This window comes from Astatotilapia calliptera, chromosome 22 (assembly GCF_964374335.1).
Source record: "Astatotilapia calliptera chromosome 22, fAstCal68.1, whole genome shotgun sequence".
Taxonomy (NCBI): Eukaryota; Metazoa; Chordata; class Actinopteri; order Cichliformes; family Cichlidae; genus Astatotilapia; species Astatotilapia calliptera.
The window spans coordinates 14,929,899-14,956,979 of NC_137442.1; the positions used below are offsets into that span (position 1 = coordinate 14,929,899).

General features: G+C 39.4%; 1 protein-coding gene across 1 annotated transcript in view; it reads right to left on the bottom strand.

The window, feature by feature from the left end:
• Nucleotides 1–2,788: 2,788 nt before the first annotated feature.
• Nucleotides 2,789–27,081, bottom strand: part of dennd3a (DENN/MADD domain containing 3a) — a 28,465-nt gene continuing 4,172 nt past the window's right edge. The window contains exons 2-30 of the mRNA XM_026156295.2: nt 25,794–25,892; nt 25,129–25,284; nt 23,348–23,483; nt 22,924–23,039; nt 22,700–22,830; nt 22,480–22,591; nt 22,258–22,377; nt 22,073–22,171; nt 21,869–21,988; nt 21,281–21,396; nt 20,164–20,319; nt 19,942–20,038; nt 19,745–19,848; nt 18,100–18,299; nt 17,862–18,021; nt 17,506–17,662; nt 16,790–17,012; nt 15,050–15,129; nt 14,489–14,668; nt 14,200–14,370; nt 13,047–13,176; nt 12,775–12,882; nt 10,140–10,237; nt 8,278–8,432; nt 7,591–7,657; nt 7,441–7,513; nt 7,216–7,334; nt 6,980–7,117; nt 2,789–4,968 (exon numbers count right to left, since the gene is read on the bottom strand). Coding sequence (XP_026012080.2) covers nt 4,774–4,968; nt 6,980–7,117; nt 7,216–7,334; nt 7,441–7,513; nt 7,591–7,657; nt 8,278–8,432; nt 10,140–10,237; nt 12,775–12,882; nt 13,047–13,176; nt 14,200–14,370; nt 14,489–14,668; nt 15,050–15,129; nt 16,790–17,012; nt 17,506–17,662; nt 17,862–18,021; nt 18,100–18,299; nt 19,745–19,848; nt 19,942–20,038; nt 20,164–20,319; nt 21,281–21,396; nt 21,869–21,988; nt 22,073–22,171; nt 22,258–22,377; nt 22,480–22,591; nt 22,700–22,830; nt 22,924–23,039; nt 23,348–23,483; nt 25,129–25,284; nt 25,794–25,874 — 3,798 coding nt within the window. The 5' untranslated portion in view covers nt 25,875–25,892 and the 3' untranslated portion in view covers nt 2,789–4,773. The remainder of the gene's footprint in view (nt 4,969–6,979; nt 7,118–7,215; nt 7,335–7,440; nt 7,514–7,590; nt 7,658–8,277; nt 8,433–10,139; nt 10,238–12,774; nt 12,883–13,046; nt 13,177–14,199; nt 14,371–14,488; nt 14,669–15,049; nt 15,130–16,789; nt 17,013–17,505; nt 17,663–17,861; nt 18,022–18,099; nt 18,300–19,744; nt 19,849–19,941; nt 20,039–20,163; nt 20,320–21,280; nt 21,397–21,868; nt 21,989–22,072; nt 22,172–22,257; nt 22,378–22,479; nt 22,592–22,699; nt 22,831–22,923; nt 23,040–23,347; nt 23,484–25,128; nt 25,285–25,793; nt 25,893–27,081) is intronic.

Here is a 27,081-nt window from a genome sequence, read left to right on the forward strand (position 1 = left end):
AATGTAAACCAATGAGTCAGTACTGTAAATGTTTTTTTCTGTGAATATGTGTTTTAAATATTGTATTCGTTGTAGTCATTATTAATAAATGTGTATAAATAGGTCCCAACAGAGGAGCTATTTACTTCTGTTTGAGTGAAGTTTGCAAAAACTAAACCGACTAGTTGTTACAGAAAACATAAAATCACGTCTCGCTTGAACTCTATGACCTGCTGTATCTCAAGACCCCGTTTATAGACTCAAAAATGCAGTCTTGCTAATCTTACTGTGACTTATGTGGCTCTGCATAAACGCTGTTTACATGTTAAAGCAATGTAAGTTGTCTGACATGAAAAAATATTGTCCCACCCTCAAAGCAGTGTCTTCTTACTGTTTTAAAGTGGACAATGGTCAGCTGGCAAAAAATTCTGCTGAGCATTGAACTGTTGTCTGTTCAAACCACAGACAACGTCAACATTTTTTTTCAGCTGTCCCATATATACAGAACATGTCCTTCCCCCTGAAACCCACAGCGTGAAGACTAAACACAAGACAAGGAACTCAAGGAACAGGTTATATTCTTTACAAACAGTCATTTAATATGTTTATGCTGTTAATGCTTTCAATAAGCAAGGGTACTGAAAATGCCCCTTTTCCATGTACAAGGTGCCCAAGCCAAATCTAGAACCAGTTCCACACATTCCCACTGACAAAACTACAGTTAGCACAAACGTGTTGGGCCCAGCTATGAATTGCTGACTCAGCAGTTATGTTCTTTCCACAGAAATGTGCCCAAGTTATCCTAACGCTGCGTAGCATTCAGTTTTCATTTCCTGTGAAATGCAGGCTGGTTTTCAAAAGGCACAAATGGCTCTGCATCAGCACCGCATCGATGGGGAAACAGGCCAAAGAGAGATCATATTGCCACTATATTAGCATCTCTTCATTGGCTCACTATCAAATCCAGAATTGAATTCAAATTTTTTCTCCCTATATGCAAAGCCTGAAAACTTTAAGCTATCAAAGACCTTACACTATCATATTTGTTATATTATCATGTTATTATAGAGCACTTTGCTCTAAGACTGCATGCTGGCTTGTGTTTCAACAAGCTTTGAAGAGCCCCTCTCCAGTAGACCCAGCTCCCAAGGTGGATTCAGGAGACAGACGCATTGTCTCCTTTTAAAATTAGCCTTCAAAATTTCTTTAACCCGGGCTTAACCCTTGCTGCTGTAACACTTCTATGGGCTCAGGCTGCTGGGATACTCCCTCTTTATCACATGCGGTGCATTTGTTGTGTATGCCACATTCACATGCATGTCTACATTTTCTCTTCTTCCTGCTGCGGTTGCAGTTTACCGTTTCTCTTTCTCCCCACTCCAGTCAGCCGATGCAGGCAGCTGCTCCACCCTGAGCCTAGATCTGCCGGGGCTTTCGTCCTCTTTAAAGGGTTTTTTCCCCACACTGTTGCCAAATGTTGTGTAGACTTTTTAATATAAAAAAGGTATAAGGTATCTTGACGTTAATCGTGTGTTTTGATGCTGTATAAATTAAACTGAAAAGAAGGCAATTTAAAAAAAAAGAATGGAACATTAAGGGCATGACTCATTATGTTGAAGGGTGCTGTTTGGACAACAACTACAGAGGTATTGCCTATTTTATATATAACAGAGAGTTAAAAGAAGATGAATAAAACATGCATGTCAGCATTAGCTGATAAATTCTTAATAAAGGCATCAGGAACTTCTCTATAGCATTATAGCACAGACTACTGTGCCTTTGTATGTTAAAGTGCAGCACAAACAGTTGTGTTTTCCTTTTCCTGAAGTAAAAGTTTATGGATTAAAGGAAACTGATTAAAAGCTGCAGGAGGCACAGAAAACAACTTATCATGTACTGTGCTGAGGCATTAGTGGACCTGCATGGTGAGAGATTAACAGCTGCTTATGGCTTTATGTTACAAAACAATGTCAAACACACACACAAATACAACTGCACGCAAGTGCATATAACACAGTGTTCTGAGTATTAGAAAGGATTTTCAGAGAAGCCTCGTTGTAAAAACACCTTGGCAAACTCCACAGGGAGGTCATTCACATAACAGCAGCCCTGCAGGGATTCAGTGTTTTGCTCAAGGACACTTGAGCAGGGTGGACCCAGTCTGCTGTACCTTTGTTACTGCAGGTCTCCCACCCTGCAGCCTAAGCAGGGATTGAGCCAGGAGTCAAATAGCCTCTTTGTTTTCTGAACAGTTTTACACTGCAGACCTGAAATTATCAACCGGTTTTTATTCTTTTAATCTTGGGGTAATAGTTGCTAGTTGCATGTTTGTCAGTGTGATGAGTTTATATTTATTGAAATAAAAATAAATTCTACTCCAAGTAAAACAACTTAAATTGGTGATTGAAAATTAAAATGTCATTTATACTGATTTCAAACGTTTTACAAGCAATTATTAGTTCACAGGGGAAACAAGCAGGTTATGTGTGTCTGAACTGTGTTAATGTCGCTAACTCTAAACTATGAACCTCCACTTCATCAAGCCTCAGGCTTTACCCAATATGAACTTGGTATCAAATTGCGCCCTCTTCTGACGAACTCTAGAAAGTGCAAAATAAACAGTTTTGCAAACAGTATGCAGGTCGAGATTTGCGCAGTAACAAATCATTACACTGGTTAGACGACAAAGCCAACTGAACTAATAGAGCAATAGTTTGTGAGTCCGAGAAACCACTCAGGATTTATCAGCAAACAGCATTTTTTATTATTTGGATTTAGTTCAAAAGAAAGACGCAAAGTCAGAGGAGTCTTAAATTGTTTTTTCATTAAGTATTTATTGTTGTCCATCCTGTGAACCATCCTTCTAACTGAGCAGAAAGTAAACTGAAGCTTCGGTTTGCTGAGAATAAAAACAGACTTGAGGTTTCCTTTAATAAGTGTACTGACTGTCAGTTTAAAAAAAAAGAAAAAGAAAAAAAGAGAATATGTACATTTTCATGCTTGTGCAAAAGCAAAGGTTGCAAAGGTATAAATACAATGGCTGAGTTGTCATTCGTTTAATTTACAACATCGTCATGTGTCGCAGTTATATACAGAGTATAAATACAAGAGTAAAGGACAAGTTTAACCTTCAGTTTGAACCTCAGATGACAAAATGTAAAAATAGTTCTGTGAACCAGAACCACTGATGATGAAGTTGGCTTTAGTTTTATAATACACTTAATAAACGCTTAAAACTCTTAATGTTCTCTATGTGTGAGACACTTTCTCCAGTTCCACTAAGTTAATATAAATAATGCTACTATTAAAACAACACCGAGTTGAAAGCCATCTTAAAATCACAAAATATAAATATATTATAACATGCGTGAAACATTTTATAGCCTGATTTAACCTAATAAATATCTGAATGTTTAATATCTGTAAGGCACCGCGTGAACAGGAATTTTGACCTTTCGGTTGGTTAATCTTCTTGAACAGCAGCCTGCCAAAGAGAAAACTGTTAAACTGCTCTGAAAATAAACAGACTAGATGCCTCTGTACACTGAGCATGCTCGAGGTCTAATGCTGAAGTCCAAGTTTGTATGTCAAGTTCAACCTGTAGATCAAAACGATGCAGCATCGTGACACAACTTCCTATTTGTCGTTGGTTTTGATTGGCTATAATAGACTGAAAATCTTTGGAAAAGAAAAAAAATCTATACAATAACTTTGGTAAAGCTTGGTTTGCAGTCCACTTGTGTGAATTCTGGATAAAGTTTACGGGGAAAATCTAATGTGATAGATTTTTTCAGCTTGATCCAAAGAAACCCAATGCTAACTCCTTTGTAATTTGTCACAAACATGTGCAACTCTGACTTTCAAGTGGCTACATAGTGTTAAAAACCCAGAAAACAATAAAATGGTTCCTTCATTTACCCATACTCCACCTGCTTGGCAATTTTACGGGAAATTGGCCAGTTGGTTTCTACATAATCCTCCTGATAGAGGGAAAAACTACAAATACATAACTTCCTTCACAAAGATTTAAAAAAAAAAAAATTAAAGGAAAAACTTTGTCCAACAATGGAAAAATATCTCTTACTGTTGACATACTGTACAGTTAGCCCCTATTTTATTACCTGTTCAAACATATTCCAGCTGCTGCAGATCCTCTGACCCACACCTGAGTGTCGATCAAGTTTAAGCCCAGTTCCCACCATTGCGTATCATCATATTTCCTGTCCATTAAAGCATCCCCTTCATCAAAATAATCTTCTATCGGGGCTTTCCCACTGTGATGGTGAAATCTTCAACCGCAGTTTTGTTTTCGGGGTATTCTGACTCCTCTGAGCTGCAGACACTAACGTCAAAAACACGGTTGGAGGTATGGCTCAGTCACACGCTGTTACCACATGTGTGTTCGCACTTACATAAACACTAAATGTGTTCAAAACCTTCATTAAAGTGAACTTTAATGCATTTTGGATTGAAAAATTATCCAGCAGAACATGAGCTCACTTTCCCTCTTTCAGTCTTGAGTTTTCCTTCATTAAATGATAAAATAAGTTCTGTTAGTATTTCTAATCTTAACTTCATAGAAGACAGGAGAAGCTGCCCGAGTTGGTCATACTTCATGTAGACTTTGAGCTTCTTTGCATTCCTTCATATCCCGGTGATGCAGATTGCTTTTCTCCTTACTGTGCTTTCCAAATATGGATCTTCCCTTCATTATCCAGGATTTGTTTGAACAGAGGGAATTCAGTGAGAACTTCCACTCTGACTATAAAACATCATTTCAGTCCTTCTGCCTCTTTACTCCACCTTCCAGATGGCGATCTTCCCATCATGTTTTCCAGCTCCACTGAGGACGTAGCGGTCCTCAGCTGAGCACAGCCCTGTCACTTTGTCGGTATGGCCGTGAAGCTCCTTCAGGACCTGGTACCGCTCTGTGTCCAGGATGTAAACCTTCCCTTTGGTTGAACTGCGACCCATGCCGCCAACCCACACCTACACAGCAAAGAGGTTAGTTAATTTGGTTAAATGTCAAATAGTTTCTCAAGCATCAGTTAAGATTAACATTCGTTAACAACCGGGGGAAAGTGGGGTAAGATGAGCAGGTGGGGCCAAATTCATCCTAAAGAATTATACACTAATTTTTCCGTTTTTGCTAGCAAAGGAGCAGTCTTAGATAACATGTGACATCACGTGTCACAGCTGAGACCAAAGTGGAGGCGCTTAGCTATAATGCACAGGTGAAAACTAAACACAGCATGTGAGCACAGACACCTCATACCAACTGTGAAACATGGTGATTTGGGCTTGTTTTGCATCGCCAGGACTTGGGTACCTTGCAGTCTTTGCAGCTGACCACAAAATTCTGTGTATGCCAAAGTATTCCAGAGTCAAATGTGAGGCCGACAGTCTGACAGCTAAAGCTTAGCTGAAACTGTCGTGCACCAATACAATGATCAAAGGTGCACAAGAATTAATTAACATTAATTAATGTTGAGGAATTTAAGTACTTGGGAGTGCTACTAGACTCTAAATTATCCTTTAAAAAACACATTAAAAAAAAGTAGTGAAAACTGTAAATGTTAATATACAGAACTTTAGACATATCCGCACATCATTAACAGACACAGCAGCGATTACATTCCTGCACTCAATGATACTGGCTCATATTGAATATTGTATTACAAGTTGGTCCTATACGAGCTCTGCTGCTACTGGGCCAATTGAAGTGTGCTACAAAAGAGCATTGAAAATATTAGATAAAAAACCTTTTTCATATCACCATTGTCAAATTTTAGAAAAATACAAGTTTTTAAATTTTACTAATTTCAAATTATATCTGCCTGTCTAATATACAAAGTTATATATGGTCTGGCGCCTCCACCAATGAGTGATTTTATTAAACAAAAGTCTAGCAGTGTTGCCGGGTCTCGACTGACTCGAGCCACTGTTAGAGGTGATTGTGAACTGGCATTCAGGCGGACCACCTTTTCACAGAATGCTCTGTCATATCAGGGAGTGAGCTTCTGGAATAGTCTTCCACTGTCAGTGAGGGAAAGTACAAGTCTACCCATCTTTAAGAGTCACTTAAAAGGGCGGCTGAGGGACACACAAACATGTAATCATGTTTAATAATCATGTTTTATATTGGACGGGAAAAAGAGTTAGTGTATTACAAAAAGGGAAACAACTGTTAGTGCAATGGGTGAACGCAATATCACGACGGTCAGGGCATATACAATACTGGGTTTGTGCAATATAATTGATGTGTTTCCGTTATTGTTATCTATACTGTCCTCTGTGTCCACTCTCCTTGTCATTGTTTGTTCTAGTATAATGTGATCACTGTTTTGTCCTTGTCACATGACCTGTAAATAGTGTCTCTGTATGTTTTTACTAACTTGTGTTTAACACCAACCTGCCAGAGGGTCTGCAGATGGAAATTAGCCCAAGGCTATAATCTGGCATATTTACATTTGTTAAAATGTTCATTAATATGTATTGCCCCTCTTTCTAAAAATAAACTTGAAGTCGCTGAATGTCATTAACTTTTTATGGTGAATGGATGGGGGCTTTGTGTGGATGGAGCTTTGCTCCTCATAAGGGCAAGTAGACTGAAGGACCCCTTTATTTGTGCCTTATATTGTTTTTAATGATCTGCTTCTGCTGCTATGGTTTGAATAACAACTAAGATCCTGAAGCCGCATTATACCCATTTTATTCTTGTGTTGTATTCATGATTGAAAGGCTAACTTCACTGAAAGATTTCTTACATTGCCCCACTCTCCCCTAAGCTCCTATTGCAACTAGTTAACTTCTCTTAGAATTTAACAAATTAAAGAAGGACTAAAACAAATAAAAATAAAACAAAAACATTGTATTTTGAATGTTCAAATGTGAAAAATTAGCACTTCTGAGACTCACTGATTATCATATTAACATCAACCATAAAAATAAGAATATTTTCCATATTGCTCTGTACGTGTGCGTGCGTGTGTGTATTAACCTGGTTTTTAACTTTAATTATGCAGTAGCATCCGGTGCAGTCCTGTAGGGTGATGCGGTGGAACGGTTTGCTGCAGTCTTTAATGTGCCAAATAGACACCTCTCCAGAATCTGCACACACACTCCACATTTCCTCCCGCTGACACAAACACATCAGGTGAAACGGGGTCACTCTTACAAAATGAAAATACATTTATTAAAGAAAAACAATATTAAGAGCAAAATGTGTGTTTGTACCTCTGGTAAGATCAGAGCACAGCTGAAAGTAGTTGTGGAGCCTTTTTGTTGTTCTGGTAAATTCATGCAACGTTTTAATGAACCATTCCTCCACACCTCCATTATCCTGTCTCTGGAGCCTTAAACCAGACCAGAGGGAAAGACGGAAAGAGAGGGTATTCACTTTACATCATCAAAGTCTCAGATTTTCCATTATTCCAACTGTCCAGTGTGAAGGAAACTTACAACACCAAAGCGTGCCGCTGCAGCTGTAAATGGACTGCAGACGGCTGCAGGAGAGGCGGAAGTGCTTCTTCACCTGAAGGAAAAGGAAAAGTCAAACAAGCTGAAAGAGAAATGCAAACAGGTGTGAACAATGGTTGATATTAAACCAACCTGCAATGTGGAGACATCCCACGCCATGACTGTCCCCTCTGCACTGCAGGAGTATGCCACCTTTTGGCTGAAGAACAAAGCAGGCTGGTAAGATTATTTTTAATGTACATTTCAAGAACAGAGTGGATTAGACACAAACATTTCCATTCCTTGAATACAACTTTAATTACCTAACAATAATGATAATACTGCTGAAACAACCAGTCGACTTATGATATTGTTATTCATCTGAATAAGAATAGTATACAAGTTCAAGAAATTCATCAAACAAATTGAATGCTTTTATATTGCTGATGGCTTATTTGCTGTTTTTCTTAACTTTCTGTTTCAAAGTTCATTTCTTTAAACTGCGAATTTATAACTGAAATTATTAACTGTTTGATTAGAATACACAAACAGAAACTGGGTGTTCCCTCGATCAGAAGTTGGTACTCATACATATCATATTGGCAGTGATGAATAAACTTCTTTATAAAGCCTCCATGAGAATACTGGAGGTTTAAGGGTCGAAACAGCAGAGTGACAGCAAGAACAGCACATTAGAATGAGAGAGGAGACAATTTGCAGCTTTAGCAGAAAATCTGGGAAGGTGTGTTCGGTATGTGATGTGAGGGCAGTGAGGCAGTGCGGCCCGAGTTGGGGGGGGGGTGATTGTGTATTTTTGTTGTGGCTGTTGTTCTGCGTTACCTGTATTTGTCTTTGTCGACCGCCAGTCCTGTGACCTCTGCCCTGTGCTCAGTCAGCTGTCTGTTACACACCATGGCCACTATGCTGATGATGTAGATCACTGAGTCCTCAGAGCCCATCCACACCTGATCTTTGTCAACCTCCAACATGCAGTTCTGAAACCAGAAACATGTTTCTGAGCACGAGTCCGCAGGTATTACAGCTTTACACAAATTTTTAACCTGGATCTTCAAAATCTTCTACCTGGGTAACAAAAAAACCAACAACTCAGTCAATTCATTCTAAAGCTCCTTTCAGCTGCTCCCACATTCACAATGGGGTCGCCACAGCAGGTGTCTTTGCATATTTTTAAATGTCAGAAGCTCTTCCAGCTGAGCTGCTAAGAGCTTCATGCAGGACGCAATACTCAGCATGTCCACTAGGCGGCAAAATTGTTCTAATAAACTACTGAAACACTACCTGACAAACATTACTTCTAATATCAAGTACCTCTGTGTTACAGAATGTGCAAATAGACTTGGAAGTTACAGCTAAAAATTATCAATAGAAAAAATGTTTAAATTACTTTGTCTACAATAATTTCATGATATTTTCTCAACAGCTGTTTTCACGCTGCTGGTGAAAGTTAGAAATCGTCATGCCAGTGTTTTATAAGTGAAAACACATACTCCGCCCATCTCGGTCTCACACTTCCAACATATTTCATGTAACTGAACTGCACAGTTGAAGTAAGGGTTAGACTTAAGAAGTGTCTTAAAACCTCACAAATCCTTTCTCCTGGAGAAAATGTTTATGAAGCTCGACCACTGGCTGGTGCTTTCAACCCTCCAGCCAGCTATCACTGGAAAATGCTTTGTTCTTTGAGGGAATGTAAACTATTCAAAACACACCATGGATTCCCTACAAACATGAGATTTCATGTTGAAAGATAATGTTTGAAGTGAAGCCAGAGAAGGAGAAACAAAAACCACTTAATATATATACTTAATATGTACCTGATGTCTGTGGTGTGCTTATCTGCTGATTTAGTTCAGCGATGAGCAAACATCTGGCCAGGTGTTTTTATTTAGTGGTGGAAAAAAAGACTACTAGCAGAGGTTTAGAGAAGCCAGTTTAACATGTAGAGGCTTAACTGTGTGAAAGGATCAAATTTGAATATTTACTACTGCTTTTTTGGGTCTTTTCTTTTGATTTTCATGCATAGCACAGTAGTGCAGTCTATGGCACTGTTATATCACAGCAAGACAGTCCCAGGTTCAAATCCACTGACACAACTGGTCAGTGGATTTGAACTGTGTGGAGTTGGAAAGTTTTCCCTCTCCCTCCAATACTCCAGCCTCCTCCCACAATCCAAAGACATGCAGGTTAGGCTAACTGGTGACTCCATGTATGAATCTGGTCAGGAATGCCTGACTGCCTGTGTGTTTTAGCCCTTAGTCAAGCAACGTGTCCATAGCGTACCCCTCCTTTTTGCCTTGTCACATCTGGGACAGGCATCAGCCAACCCATATAACTGAATACAAATATTTTCATGAATAAAAATAAAATTGTAACTGTGTTAAGAGTGGACCTGCAATGTTCATTTCCAGCTCCATATTGTATTGACATTTACATTAGAGCTTAACTGTTGTAGTTCTAAAGTTTACAGTTTAAAAAAAAATCTATTTCATTCGTTGTCTTAAACAAGATGTTTTAGCTTTCTTCTGATTGGTTGCCCCTTTGAAATAAAGTTTTGAACGGCAGATGGGTGGAGTTTTTGCACTGATAACCGGAGTCATGCACCAGACGTTAAGTAAAAATGTCTGGAAACAATCATTTAGAGCAGTCTGAGCCTGATTATTCGTTTCATGTGTTCCTCTCACCAGTCTAGCATTCCCAACATGGCAGGTGTGTGTGAGGGACCAGCTGGAGGCATCAAACACCATCACCTTCCCCTTATTTACCGATACCCATAGTTGACCTGAAATAGAACACACACACACACACACACACACACACACACACACACACACACACACACACACACACACACACACACACACACACACACACACACACACACACACACACACACACACACACACACACACACACACACACACACACACACACACACTTTATCAGTTATTTCTCAACACCCTATCATTACACTTGGCCTGCAGTGAATATTACTTATACAGATTTCTGTCTTCTACTCCAGAGGCTACTTAGGAGTTTTCTTCCAGCAGTGTGAAGGGAAGCACTTCATGTCAATGTTATTTTGCAGCTCGACTCCACCCAACCAAACCAACGGTCAGATTTCTCCCAACGGATTCAGCACTTTTAAAAAATGCCCCAGCTCATGGAGAAGAAAAAAAAAGTAACATCCTGTGTTTTTACTTCAAGGAGCAGAAAAGGGCAGTGGAACAGAAGGTAAGAGGACTTATGAAGTGAAAAAGTTAGAAAAAGAAAAAAGTGTGGTGAGAACAGAGGGGAGAGGAGAGGGGGTGTGAACCGGATCTGTGCCAGGAACTCAATTCAGTGACCTATATTCAAACCGGAGAGGGAGAAAGAGTCCGAGAGGGCCGGGGAGGGAGGACCTGAATGGCCAGATTTGTTCTTTTTCACCAGCAGAAATCCCAAAGAGCAGCAGACTGCTACAGAAGAACTGAAATGTGTTTGTTAATGTGTGGATCACTGAGTGTGACTGTGCTAGTGGCAGGGGTTAGTCTGCCACCAGCATGTATTTAAGTGGACCCAGATGGCTGCCTGCTGAAGGCCACTGAATGGCTCTGTGGATCTTTTTTTAAAGCTTTTCACTCACGGTCTTCCTGCCATATAATGTGCCAGGCTGTCGGTGCCCCAGGATAAAAATCAAGGATGCACTAAACAACAAAGGCCACAAATAATAACCACAATTCATAGGTGACATATTAAAGGAAGAAAAGAAATAAATAAACCACAAACTACAAGAAGATAGTTTCACTTCCTTGGCAGTTACTCTTCTATTGCTTTACACTAATATAAGGATGAATATCATTAAAAAAAAAAGAAGATATTCTATGTTATTTAATGTTTTTCCGGTGTGGTGGAACGCACAGTTTACTGTGTCTTCTTAGGTGTTTAAATCAGGTGACTGTGAAGGCCATAAAATGATCTGCATTCTCATCAAATCACTCATCCCTTTGGCCTGTCAGGATCAAGCCGCCAGCCAACAACAGTCCACAGGTCACGTCCAGACAGAGACTTTTATTACACAAACTCTCTTCCCCTTGTTTACAGTCAACAACTAATTAGGACAGAAAAAAACCCCTAAAGTAATTACTTAAAAAAAAACCCAACCTTCTGCATAGGGCTGTGCGATATGGCCAAAATCTCATATCCCGATGTAAGAATTCTATCGTCCCGATAACGATATAAATCACAGAAATGTAACATTTTCTATAAATTATGTGAATCTCGGGCAGCTCGTCTTGCGGGAAGTGTTTCCAGCTGCGCGTCATGTAGCTGGAGTCGAGTGTTTTAACCAATGACTGTATAACAGATGCATGAAACTATACATTTTTAGACATAAGTTGTAAAGGCCGCCGTTTTCGGCGATAGACGATAGACGTTTTTATATCGTTATCCAATATATATCGTTATATCGAACAGCCCTACTTCTGCAGTCCTTACATTTCTTCATAACTTGTGTCAGTGTCTGTTCTTTATACTTCCTTTTAGAAAGAAGTAGAGTCTGCAATCTTTTTTTTTTTAAATTGACAGAATTATGAGAGAAAAGAAGTACCATGAGACTTTTACACCCTGAAATATTAACAGCTTACTTTTTCAGCATGACAATGATCCCAGACCCACTGCCGACGCAATTCAAGCAAACCTTGATAAAACAAAAACAAAAAACATTTGCACACCCTCAGTCATGGCCTCCCCAGGACCCAGACAGCCCATACAGCCATTCCTGCTGCAGTTTTGTAATCACTATGTAAAGCACTTATCCTGTGCTTTCCTATGATTTCACAGCTCACAATAAAAAGAAGAGAGTCCACATATTTATGACCATTTATTTAAGAGATTGAGGAGAGGTTTCCTTCCCAGCATGTTTTTAAATATCTTGCAACTCCTTTTGCTGTTTACTGTAATATGAGACTGGGGAGGAAGTGTGGTTGAGGAACTTTATTGCATCTGCATGTTTTTTATGTCAGTGTGTGCCACAGTGATGACAGATAAACACCAGGTTGGTTTTTTTTGTGCATTAGTCAACATATATGTCAGTGCATGCGCGTTAGTGTCACAGTTAGATTGGGAAATTGCTCTGCTGCTCCAAAGAGCCAATCACATCATCGACTCCCACAATGACCAATAAAAAAGGGGAAGAGGCTGAAACTTGTTGTAACAGTGTTGATGAGAAATGATGGAGAAACTGCTCGTTTACGGGACACATTTAAAAGCTGTGTGTGTGTGTGTGTGTGTGTGTGTGTGTGTGTGTGTGTGTGTGTGTGTGTGTGTGTGTGTGTGTACCTGATGTGTAGAGAAGAACATCCACAGCCTGAGGTGAAGCAAGTTCCAGCGAAGGGTTAATTTTGTGCTTTAGTATCTCTGCAGTTGTCTTGGGAACCATCATTGGGACTGGAGACAAAGCAAAGAGAAGCAACTAACCTTAACCAGGTGATGAAAGCACAAACTCAAAGTGAAAGATTACTGTAGTCTCGATGAGTCATAAAGTTTCCAAACGGGCACAGTTTTATTACGCAAATATGTCCATAACCATAACAAAGCACATCTTTCTCTACCTTCCATCTTGATGCGGTCAAAGTAAGCCAGCTTAGAAGCAGCATAGATAGCCTTGCTGCTCTGAAGACTTCCCACTACTGCGTCCATTAATAAGGCATTGGTCAGAGCTTGCTGCATGTACTGGGGGTCCTGAGAGAAAGAGAGAGACAGAATTTTTTGTTTAAAAAAAAAAAAAAAAGCATTAGAAGGCAATGCTTATGGCTACGATCCTTATACTTTTACAAAGTTTGTAGAATACAATTTCAGCTGGTGTAAACACTCACTAATGTACTTTTGACTGATGTTCAAGGTCAACCTCAATAAGCCAGATGCCATCACCAGACCAGACATACATACAACAGCGGTTAAGTGATTTTTTTTTATAATAAAAATGAATGAAAAAAAAAAAATGCTGATGTCACAAAGGAGAAAAAAAATATACCAGGATAAATAGTCATCATGAGTCATACTCTCAGACTTAAAAGGCGTATACAGCAATGGCAATCCATCTCAGAGGTCATACATATATTTCAGTCTTCATAATGCATTGACCAATCAAATCAAGTCAAATTAAAGATATATGGTCACTCTTTTTCAGAATGACTATATCTTTGTTTACTAAAGATTTATGGTCTCAATAAACTTATCACACCCAAAAATACTTATATTGACATGATATACAAACAGGACAAGCTGTAAATATAGGCAATTACAACTGAAATAATCAACGATCAAACAAGATTTACATGTGACTAAGCAGTGCTGTAGATGTTTATCCTGTCAGACAAGTTGGACAGTCATCACAGGCTGCCTGACTATAGAAACTGACAATCAAAGGAAGTGAGAAATGATAATATTTTAAATAAAGAGAAGAGAACAACAGTGAGGGGGGTAAATGTGACAGACAGATATTTTACAGTTACATCTTTTGGTTTCACAAAGGAAACCCCCTGTGTTTGTTCAAGTGTGCCTATTTGTGTTCATGTATAACTGAGGGAATTTCAACCACTCCCTCACAGAAACTGACACACACTCAAACTGATGCCTGAATAAACACGAGGTATGAATAATAAACGAGCAAGGTAACTCAATAAATTTTCCTGATGAAGCTTATCATTTTCCTCTATGCTCCCTCACAGCAACACCCACACAGCCTCTTCATCACAGATTTACCTTGTGCTGGTCAGCTGTGAAGCGCCCGGCCCACATTTCCTTGACCATCAGGTTCCAAAGCTCAGTTTCCGTTTTCAAATTAGCTTCAAAAGTTTCCTTCCTTCCCCGGACACGAAGCTTCAGGCCTGGGATTCGCAGGAGCATGAAGGGAGCTGAGGAGACCTTTACTTCCTAAAACAAAAAACAAAAGTACACAAAGACAACATCTACTATAGATTGCCGTTTCAAGTCTTATCTTACTGGGCACAGCTGTATTTGTATCTCGGGATTTCTCTTCTTTTAATCTCACATCTAAATCTCGGTACTGTGCCACCTCCACGTATCCTGGCCGTCCATCCGTGAGCAGGAAGAGCCGTCGCTGAGTCATGGCGATTTTCCCCACTCCGCGGCTCGTCTTTACTGAAGACGACACCTTGAAGACGCACTCGTTGGCCTCAATGTGCTCCAAAACAGATGTTGGCAGACAAACCTTCAGATCAAACGAACACAAAAACCTGCATAAAGTGCCAATTTGTTCAACTACAGTGTAAACTATTGAAACTGGTTTCTGCCACTGAAAAAACGAAAGAATCTTTTGTCATCCATAAGTCCAAAATTTCAGGTTTTTAATCTCAGAATTTTGAGTTACCACCTCATAGATCTGAGAAAATAATTAAAAATAATTGTAATTATTTGAATTTCAAGGAAATAAACTGAAATTTTAACTTAAAGAATGGCACTTTTTCCCCATTTGCAGAAACAAAACTTAATAGTAGGTTTATAATTTAAATTATAATCTACACAGAACCGCAAATCACTGTTAATTCTCCCATCGTAATTTGTTTAAAGTAGTGTAAAGTACAGTACAGACCTCTTGTGCCTCAGCCTCAGTCTCCTTCCAGATGGTGTAAAAAACCTTGAACAAATCTGGACTGACCTGCTTCTGATGACCTGCATCAAACAAACACACACTTTCAAAACAACTGAAGAGAGTTTGTGGATAGTAGGTCTGATATATAAGTATCAGACCTACTTGGTCTGAAACAGTTTAAAACCTCATTTTAAACATCATTTAATAAAAATAATAAGTCTTTAAGTTGTCATAAACCCAGAATTGTGTCACAAACTGTCATAACTGTCGGGGCGAACGTGGCTCAGGGGGTTGGGAATCGCATCTGTAACCGGAAGGTCGCCGGTTCGATCCCTGGGCTCTCTGTCCTGGTCGTTGTGTCCTTGGGCAAGACACTTTACCCTACCGCCTACTGGTGTTGGCCAGAGGGGCCGATGGCGCGATATGGCAGCCTCGCTTCTGTCAGTCTGCCCCAGGGCAGCTGTGGCTACAACTGTAGCTGCCTCCACCAGTGTGTGAATGAATAGTGGTATTATAAAGCGCTTTGGGTGCCTTGAAAAGCGCTATATAAATCCAATCCATTATTATTATTATTATTATTATTATTATAAACAGGCATCTGCTTACTCTCTGAGTCAGCTCTGTTTCTCTTTCCAAGCATGCCTGCAGAGTGAGCGACTGCAAGTTGCAATCCCTACTGTTCTCCAACAATGGCCACATACAGTGCATCACCTCTGTGCACCCCCACACCCAACCAACCACCCAGAGAGATACGAAACTATGTTCTCACCCACTGAATCACACACAGTCACCGCCTGACTGCCTTTTTCATTTAACATCAACGCTTTCGTAACATGTTCTAAAATTACTACATAACCATGTGTTATGTTGTAGTCATTTTTATATAAACACCACTTTTTTAAGTGACTATACAACAGGAACTTATAATAGGAAACAGTAATTATAATACATTTACAATGCAAAAGGAGATCCAAATCCTGTTGATGTGACTCTGAATCTTATCCTCCGCAGTGAAAGTAGAAAGGAAAACCTGACATTAGCCTGTCACAACCTCCAACAGGATGTTATGACAGAAAAAAAAAAAAAAAGAAAGAAAGAAAGAAGGCATTTTCCAAAATCCCAGTGTGCAGGCAAAGATAAGTTCTCACTGTAAGCTTCCTTCCTTCTTTTCCAATCACATATGTTTTAGTGACACTCTTTCCCAAATTATTATTACTACTGGAACTGAAAATCTTTACTACACACGCCAAAGCTTTAATATCTAAAACCAACACAAGAAAAATCTTAGCCAACATGAAAGTTGTCAGATCAGGGACTGTAGAACTACTTGCACCTTGTGAACTGATGCTTCTTTTACTGAAAAAGTCACCTCTGTTCTGACTGAGAACACCTCGAGTATGTGCAAAAAGTAAACAGCAAATAAAAAGAGGTCATAGGGCAACGACTGCCCAGTGAAGCTCTGGTTATGCCTTGAAAGCTGCACAGCAAATCCTTCAAGAAAGAGTGAGGTAATGTTTAACCCGAAGAATAAATATTTGCTTGGAAAAAGAGAGGAAGAAGGACAAGGACACAGGAAATATCCTGTGAGTGTGTGCATGTGTGATTTACCAATTCTGACATGCTTTAGTGAGAGAGTACAAAGCAGGCTCCGCCCCCCCGAAAATTATGTGTAATTCAAATAAAAAAACCTGAGACTTCTCACAGCTTTTAGGGTAATTGGTCAAATAAATAAGTACCTACCTACAGTTAGAGCATCAAAGAGTCTCTGAATAGTTCCTTGGTCTTTAACAATGCCAGACTCCTGGACACATTTCACAAACTCCTCAAGCTGCATGTATTTTGTCGGCAGCTGGAATCTCTTTATGGCGCCTTCCTCGTGCCCGTTTCCACGGCCCGCACATTCCCGCTCCTGGTCCCTTTTGACCCGACTGATAAGCCGTTTGAGTTCTGCCTTTCTATCCGCCTGTTGGGAGATTTCAACATTATGGCAGAGGCCTTTGTTTGTTTATTTAACTGTCAGTAAGATTACACACAAACAACTAAGATGGACTTCATTTAGACTAGAAGGTGAGGCGGAAGCAGTGGACTTGCCCTTTTTTGCACCGAAAGTCATTATTGTTAAAATAATCTGCAATCACCTACTTATCCTGTGATGAGAAACTGAGTTGCTGACATGATATTTGATGCTGTTAACACCTCACAATCTTACTGAGGGTAGTTTGTAAAGAAAGAAGAAAACTATGGTTACTTAAACACAAATCACTTTCACTTTTCCTTAACTGGGACTGACCAATATCAGGTGTCATCTTCCTGCAGACTGTTCTGGGACTGATGACTGAAACACAAGTATATTGTGTTTAAGTGGCTAAAGATGTAATTAACTAAGATGGTTCTAGGCAACAGGGTTTATATCTGCAGGGAGAGTAAAACACACAGTCATGACAACCTGAACTGACCTGTAAACGTTCAGACTCTGGCAGGGAGTCCACTAAAGACTTAACCATCTGAGAGGGAAAAATATCAGAGTCTGTCTTGTACAGACTCTGAAAGTCCTCTAATGCATCAAGACGCCTGTTGGACACAGTGTTGACCAAACCACGCAGATAATGGTACCTGAACAGAGAAATAGATGAGATGGTTAGGGATCTGACACTATATAAGGTTCAGATATTGTTAAAATGACTTAAATAGAGACATCCATCCATCCATCCAAAAATTAATACAATTTATTGAAGAAACGTGAACCTATTTCCTTGTACATTTTTATAAATTTCTACTTTATATGAGATTTCAGGTTTCTTCGTTCTCGTACCTGGCCAGTAGAGCAGACTCTTCCGGTGGTGTAGCATTAATAGCTTTCCCCAGTGAAGCAATCATGTCAGAATAATAGTTTTGGACATAGTGGTAGGCCAGCGGAGGAGGGAATTCTGGAAGACGGAAAACTTTCACTGCTTTCTTGGGGGACTTTAAACCTGAAGGGAGACAAACAAAATTAGAAACTGATTGCTACTTGGCTAAATCACTTTCACTTTTCCTTAACTGGGACTGACCAATATCAGGTGTCATCTTCCTGCAGACTGTTCTGGGACTGATGACGGGTAAAGTTTCACTGACAGACTGCACCAGATTTGGCAGGCTGGCTCCCAGCCTTTTGCTCAGCTTGTTGTCAGGGCTGCCGTATGTTCTGTAGCCAGACCTGGATAGCTCAGACATGGGAGGACGCCGGGGAGACTCCGTCATTCCACGATTCCTGAATAGAAAAATGATTGAGGCACAGATTGTGTTTTCTTTATGGTTGGTGATGACAGCAAGCAGGTGAAAGTAATTGAATCAGACAAATCTATTTATTTACAGAGGATAACGTGCATTTTTAACATGTCATTTATGACTGTAAAATCTCTATAAACAAATACCTGAATGCAAAAAAAGTCTGAGTTTTACTGACCAATCATGCTTCAGCTGGCTTTGGTTGCATACTATGTGCAAAACAGCAAAAAAGGACTGCATTTGCTAAAAATCTATTCTGACATAGCTGTCAATCATATTCTATGTATTTGTCTTTTATGGTGTTTTATTTTCTATTTATATGAATTTGCAAATTATGACCAAGGACAGAAGAGGAATTTTTGGCCAACAAATCTGTTGCCTGCACTGGAAGCTTGTTATCCCCAGAGGCCAAGTCAGCAAACTAGCTGACATGTTATGCGATGACAGTAAAAACATCACCAAAGCAAAGTATTCTAATGAAAATCCTGATTTAATGTCAATTGCAACCAGCACTGGAACAAATGCATGACCGCAACAAAAGTCATTCAATCTGGTTATTCATTATGAGTTTCATGAGTCATGAGCACCTTAGCTCTAACTTCTCGTTCCTAACCTTTGTGCGCTTGTTTTGTTAAATGATTATATTTTTAGGGCAGCAAGTAAGAACCATTTAATCTCTTTTTTAATTTATTATATATTATAACCCCAAATGCACACCTTATAGTCAAAACCCCAAGCAGATTTATATAAGACTTACATTGTCTGACCAAGACAAGAAGTCAGTGAAATGTAATTTACTGAAATAAATGATCAGTATTACCATGTAAGATGACATTCACTATTGTTTTATATCAATTTTGTGGTCCTTTTGACCAGTTTCAAAAATTTGTATGATTTGACTGATCCTCATTCAAAGAGAGTGGTGAAGTGCTGAAATACTTTAAAACAGTCTTTACTTATAGTGATTTATTTTCCCCCCTCTGGCACAAAAAGCTAAATAAATTACTAAAAAGCACTACATACACAGGCTATTCATACACTGGTATCTGCACAAAATTTTACAGCATGTGGGTCACTTTAGCAGTTAAAAAATGCAAAAATCTACATTTTACAAACTCACCCAGAGTCACTCCCCCCCAAAACCACAATTAATGATATTAATAATGTACTGCCAAAACAGCTGCTGCTCGTTTAACAGGTAGAGCAGCTCTGAGATAATCTTGGATTCAGTTTCAGCCTCTGTATGTTGCAAGGAGTACAGACAGGAAAATGCTGAGTAATGACTCACAAGTAAATTACACTAAGACAGTGGACACCTGCTGTACCTGTTTGAGAGCTACCACCTGAGATTGTTTGACGAAACGTGTAATGTTGGAACTGATTAACATTCACACTGAAACCAGTGATGACATCATGCTCTTATCATACTTGTGCATGAGATTACGTGTGTTCTGCTCCATCCGGCTGAAGGTGTCCCATTTCCTGTTTAGCCGGTCACGCAGGAATGAGTGGAAGATGTGAGTTTCTAATACCTGAGATAGCAACAAAGAGAACCGCGTAAGAGCAGTTAGCGTTTTTGTGTTTACCAGTGGGCGCTTTTTTAGTTTGTAGAGGTGGGAGTGTACCTTCTTGTAAAACAACTGGTCTGCTGGCTCCCTCGTTCTCAGAAATTCCTCGCTGTTAAAAACCCTGTGTTCATGGCTTAGGAAGTCCTGCACCCCACTGACAAAACCATCCATATACATGGAATTGAAGCAAAGAAAGAGAGGGAGAGTGATAAAATGATTTTAAATATACTCAGTTTGTAATAGTAATCATTTATTTCTATGACATTTGCAAAGCTGTACCTGAAGATGTTGACCACCAATTCTAGGGCGATATTTTGTATCTGTGTGTTGAGCCGTCTCTGCCAGTCTCTGCGTTGAGATCGCAGAGCATTAGCATCGGTTCCAGCTGCAAGATGGCACAGCTCCAGGTCAAAATGAAGCTGCAGACTCTCTGCCCTGCAAACAGACACAGACATACACACATCCCAAATATGTATTTAAAAAAAAAAAAAAAGGACTTCATTTAAAAATTCACTGCCTTTGTAATTTGATTTAGGCAGTTTTTAGGGCAGCAGTTGTAACATTTAGTTCAAAAGCTGGTGTGATTCGAGCTGAAAGAGTTGCATGCCAAACCTCAGTTTGAACATATATGCTTCTCTCTATAAACAGACATGTTATGCTCATTTTTAGCTAGGGTGACCAGATGTTGCTGTTTATGTTGGACTGCACAGAATTTTTATTTCGTGTCTGTCCCACATTTTGACTGATTCTGCAGAACAAGCACTTTTTTGTTATAATCAGAAAAATGTTAACAAGCCTAATGCATACTCATTAGGATAAAAAGCTTGTATCTACTTAGCAAGAGACTTTGAAATAAAATATATTTATCCTGTTCTTACTAAATGACAAGCCACCAACATGTAGAATTTATTGTATTGTATTTTAAGTTAAATATACCTCTTAGCATTATTGATGTGTTCCACTTTGTCCCACACAAATTTCTGCATATATAGTTTGTTGGGATCTGGTCACTCCATTTCCAACTCCATATTCTTATTTTAGAGCAGCTTAACATTCTCAACAGGCCCTTTTTCATCTTATACTGTCCATCTGCCTGAAATAAATGGTTTCAACTGCCGTTCCTTAAAGGCCTCTTTCTCTACTTTCTTCTGATTGGCTGCCCCCTGGCCAACGCTTCCTGTTCAGTGCCAACCTGATGTCAGCTTGACACAACTGTCAGAAACAAAATCTTGGCTCACAGGGATTGTGTTGACATTTGCGGATCTAACTTACTGAAATCTAATAAGAGCACCAACACTATAAGAGTACACAAAATAAGTAAAAGCATAATAGTTCCTTTTATTGTCACAGTATCTATTAAGCAGTCTACTTTTACATTGAGGCACATGTTTGTTACCTTGATGTAAAGCTCTCAGCTGCAACCAGAGGGATAGCAGGCAGGTCGACTGTTTCGCACCACGATGTCTGAATGCTGCCATCATCGATGTTCACCAGAATGAGGTCTTCTGTCTCCTATTCCCACAAATGAGCACAAACAGACGCATATATTGTAGGTACAATAGGTACAGTAGAGTACAATCCAGCCTAACAGAAGATCTCAGTCTGACAAACAGACTGCCTCTGTAGAATATGTGGACTCAGCTTGAATAAAGACAAATACAGATGAGAACAAACAGCTATTGTTGGATGCTGTATGTGAGCTCAACTGAGACAATTTACAAAGAAAATTGTAATTTATTATTTATTTTCTTCAATGCACATCTAGTAATTACTGTAAAGGTTATTATAAGCTTAAGCTAAAATCCCCAAATATTTAAAACACCACTTCCTTAGATAAGAAAGGTTTCCACGATCTATCTGTTGTCAGCAAGGAAGGAAACCAAGAGTGTACTCCCTCATTATGGTTTAAAAAAAAAAAAAAAAAGCACACGTAGACACAAAAAGCCTAATGTTTAAACGCTGATAACGACAGCATTGTACTTACTGCAGCAACCTCTTCAAAATGACTGATGTGACAGCCCATGAGAAAGGCAGTGGGAGCCATTATGAAGTCCAACATTCCTCTCGCCAAGACGGGAACATAAGGCTGCTGCCAGGACAGAGGCTGAAAGAGAAAACACGGCTAAAATATTTAGGAATGAAAAATAAGTCAATATGGGCACTTTAACACGATGTTCTTTACACTAACCTGGAGGTACAACAGCAGACACTCTGCAACAAGAGTGAGTCTGGCCCAGTCACAGGAGAACAAGACCAGTCGCTGCTCTTGGAGAAGGTAGGACAACACCTGAAGAGTGAAAAAATACTTAGGATCTCATATTTTCTGCTTATATTTAAAGGCTAAATGCAATACCACGCTGCCATATGCAGTACCTGGAGCAATACGGTGTGAGTAAAACAGAGGAAAGGCAGATGCAGGTCGATGTCAACAACAGGACTGTCCTGATCCTCTCTTGATGGAAGATATACTTGAAGAGGACGAAGACTGAAAGACTAACAAAGAGAAGAATTTTACTATAAGGATCTATCAGAGCTGTCTGACACAAAGACAATAAGGTGGAGTTATCTGATGGAGAAAGAAAAGTTTTTCCTGACCACATGCAGCTGTCCAGGAGGGGGTAACGGCACGAGGGACAGCTTGGCTGAAAACTCCTTCACTGTCTCCTCAAAATCTGCTTGTCTTGCAGTATGCAGCTGAACCAGGAGACTGAGCATGTGCAGGCAGGAGGCCAAATGAAAGATTAATTTAAATGCACAAAGTAAAACACAACCAAGGTCAAGGTTATTTATCAACTGTATGTTCAAAAGAAGTTACCATGACAGGCAGTCTTTCAGGGCATTGTAGTAGGGGAACTTGGAGATGATACACACAGCAAAGGGTGCATAGAAACGTGCTTTAGTTGAGCTTCCCCTGTGACCGTTCTGGAAGACGCCTTCCTGACAGGACTGACACAAAAGGAAGCCAATGAGTAATACTGATTGTCTGCACTGATTAGTCCTAGAATGTCCTTCTGTTAAATTGAGAGTATGCATTTGTACCGGCACAGCTCTGTAGTACTGCACAACGACTCCATGGGTTCGGTTCCCAAACATGTCAGTAAAAACCAGGAAGTGATAACTGTCTTGTTTCTGCTCACTGGCTAACTCAAGACCACCTAGATGAAAAAAAAAGATATTTTAAGATTATGCCATACAACAAAATGCACAGATGCTCGTTAATTTAATCCTACTGTCAGTGTCTCCAAGAGACAAAGTAAGACTTAACTAGAGAAAGAAAGAAGAATACCTGGCATTAGTAAAACCATATCAGTCTAGATACAGTCATTGCCTAAGAATAGATTACTCAAGCAACAGACTGGATTATTATGTAATTCTGTATTTATTATGAGTGTGTGCAGCAGTGCTATTCAGCTTAATCCTCAGTAATGTTTGGTTTGTCACAATGGAAATTTACACAGAATACCTGGGAAGCATAGCTCTGGTAAAGCAATAAGATCCAAATCCTTTGGAACACTGATGTCTTCTGTTGCTGATGACACTTCAGCGCGATTGGCTGCTTCTCCATTAGACAGAGTCTCTGCAGCACGATCTCTCCTCTTCTGCAAAAAGGAAAACGCATGAGCAAGAAACTCTTTTGCAAGAGTGCCCTGGGCCCAGACATGCAGCATTAACCTGGAAGAACATTCAAGCATTGCAAAGAAGGGCCCTGCCCAGGGCTGAACCCAGGACTTCTTGCTGTGAAGGAATTGAGCCACTGTTCTGCAGATAGTCTGTTTTTTCGTTTACTCTATAATACTAATAATAACACAGGACAACAAAGATTTTGCTACTGGGAATAAAACATGTTATTTACATGAAATGCAGTGCGCTGATTCCAAATCTGAAGTCAAAATTCACCTAGGACGTCTAAATCTTAAGTTAAAGGTCAAGTACAGTTTGGCCACTACATGGTAAATAAGCACGCGTTTGTAACACATTATGCAGCAGCGTGTTCCTGCAGGGTCAGCAGTTGCTAAGCCTCTATATAATGCAAGATTGGCCAAGCGCAAGCTTATAATTTACAGAACTGTTTTCTTATTTTGCTAGCAAGTCTATTAGTGTGTTTTATCCTAAAGATGAGTAGGTGGAGCTGCGTTAACCATCCAGACAATCTTTGCTATATTTGTGCTAAATACACTCCATGCAATCAGAGTAACGAAAAGCTTTCTGTTCCTAATGCTCATGCTGTGGGAATGAAAGAGACACATGAGTCAATGGAAGAGCACACTGTTTGCCGATACAATGTGCTACATGCATCACTGGTTGATCCACTAAAAGTGTAACTTCCACCACTTCACATTAAACTGGGCCTAATATTTTGACATGCCAATTGATGGTAATGGAAATGGCCTCCAGTATCTGAAGGATAGGTTTGGAAAAAATTCCTGAGCTGTTGGAATTTTTGACATCTGCAAAATGATGCGTTCAGCTCCAAACTGAACATGCTTGAACTTTCTGCTTGGGATGCATTTCTGCTAGTTGTGTAAAACTTTCTTGGCAACCATCGGGTTGAAAACTATGTTGAACTTGTAAGCAACATGTTAGCAGCGTATCAGCAACTCGACTGCCAAATGTCACTCAAAATGCATTTTTTGCATTCTCATCTGGATTTTTTCAGTCCAAATATGGGTGATGTAAGTGATGAACATGGAGAACAATCCAACAAGGATATTGACACCATGGAGACAAGATATCAAGGCAGCTTCAACCCCAACATGATGGGCAATTACTGCTGGTTTCTGCAGTGGTCAAGTGGAGACTCTCACAACCGCAAAAGCAAGTGCCTAAAGCACTTTTGAACAGTGCATGTGCATTGCATAAAGACTCAAGTGAACTTATTATTTACACGTTTGTTAATGTGAACAAGTTTTTGTAATCTCTCACAGTTTTGAAGAAAAATGTAGTTATGTACAGTGACTGTATAACAAATATAAAATCAGTTTCTTGTGTCTGTATGAATAGCTAATGATATCGTGTATAACTTCAGAACCTGACATCCTAGGCTAAATCCAACTACAGATTTGGACTCAGCACAGTAGTATGCTTTAGTATAAGTAGTATAAGTGTCTTTAGTTTAAGACACATGAAATACCGCAAGCAGCAGACAATTTGTTTTTCTGTGATCCTGTGTAATATTATAATAATAATAATAATAATAATAATAATAATAATAATAATAATAATAATAATAATAATGATGCATACTTTCTTAATGAAGCTCCTCCTCCTCTGGACACGGCTGAAAGCTGGAGCAATCACCTGGCTTGAATTGGTCTCTTTGGAAACAAAAGGCGGGGCATGGACCTGCAGTACCTCAGCTTCCAACAGTGGGAGTCCATTTAACTTACCCTGTTGTTGGAGCTGCAATGAAGTTTGTCATGTTTATATTTTCAGTCATGTTTTAGAGACCATACATATAAAACAATACAGAGGATTTATTTTGCCCTTACACGTAGTATAACCTACGGTTGTAAACTCTTTGAAATTAATAAGTATGACTGATTAAGAAGCATTATGGCATACATGATATTATTTCTATACATCAGACTTTTGATTAGCCAAACAGTTCATAACGCACCCAATTCTACTTGAAATGAATCATGCTCTTCATGTTGTGGACATAAATGTTCACAGGTATTGTGATTTAAAGGCTGACCTACATAAAAGCAAAAATCTGCTCCTTCTAGAGTTACAATCCACAAGTATCGAAAAGAGCTTTTGTTTGCAGGAAGGATTCAGATAGCCCAGAAATATGTCCGATTTTTTGTTTTTATTCTTTGTGTGCCTGTTTTTGCTTCAACAGCATGGTCACACTTTTTATCCGTCTTTTGACTGACTTTGATTGACAGACTATCTGTCTGCATACATACCTGGTGTATATCTCGAAGCTTATCACTGTGGGCTCCAACCACTACACATGCCTCAAGCAGTCCAGATGGGAGCTCCGCCATCACATCCAAGCACTCAAACTGCCAAAAAGACACACAGTGTGTATTTAGATGAGATAAGAGCTTTTTTCTACAACTAAAATTTATACTGAGATAGCTTTCCCTGCAATTTTTGTAGTAGTATTAACACATCAGGCAACGTGTCAAGTCAGTGAAACATATATTTTAAAACAATGCTTATTTAGGTATTCCACTCACAGTGGGTATCACTGTTTCTGGACTGAATCTGCAGATGAGTTACCGTGTTATGATGTCACACAACGAAACATGATTTTATTGAGGGTAAATGCATCAGTAGCCCTTACTGTAGTGACAGAGAACTAGCAGGTGCAGTTGTTTAGAAGTTTGCATTCATGCCCATGATGAGTATATGTAATGGTAATTTTGGGCTTTCTTTAAACCTTTTTTTCAGGTTGGAATGATTGTACAGTGTACATCTTTCATGGCTTAAAAAAAAAGAGTTAGGTGCACATGTTTTAATTAATTTTGGATTTTCTCCAATTCAGCAACTACTAAAGGGATTTGTTTGACAGCACTCATTGGACTGACCAATACTCAGAACAATGGGAAAGTCCAAGAAACTCAGTGATGATCTGAGAAGGAGAATTGTAAGTTTACACAAGCTGGGAAGGTGTCTTGGAGCCATTTCTAAAAAAAAAAAAAACCTGCAGATTTCAATGTCATCAGTCCAAACAGCTGTATGCAAGTTATTTGGATGTGTGAACACTTTGCCAAACTCCAGAAGAAGACCCAAACTGGTTAGAATGTTCATGACCAACCCAAAAACCACCTAGGCTCAAGCCTGCCATGACCTGGAAACTGCCTGGAACACCACCAAATGCTTTCTGGAGAAAGGTTTAATAGTCAGATGAGACAAAGATTGATTTGGATTCAGTGATAAGAGGTTTGATCTGAGGCGTAAAAGTGAGGCTTTAAAACCTAAGAACACCGTACCAGCTGTCTAGCATGGTGGTAGTAGTATCATGCGGTGGGGCTGTTTTGTTGACAGTAATACTATTACGCTACACAAAGTTGTTGGAATAATAAAGGAGGTGGGAGTGTATGTGTTTATTTGAGCCTGTATGTAAAATTTTGACCTGGTGTTTGTGGATTGCATACCCAATTCTTGTTTTTTTAATCCTCTACAATCATTCAAACCTAGAAAAACAACAGTTCAAAGTAATCAAAGTCCAAAATGTAAACTTCTGAC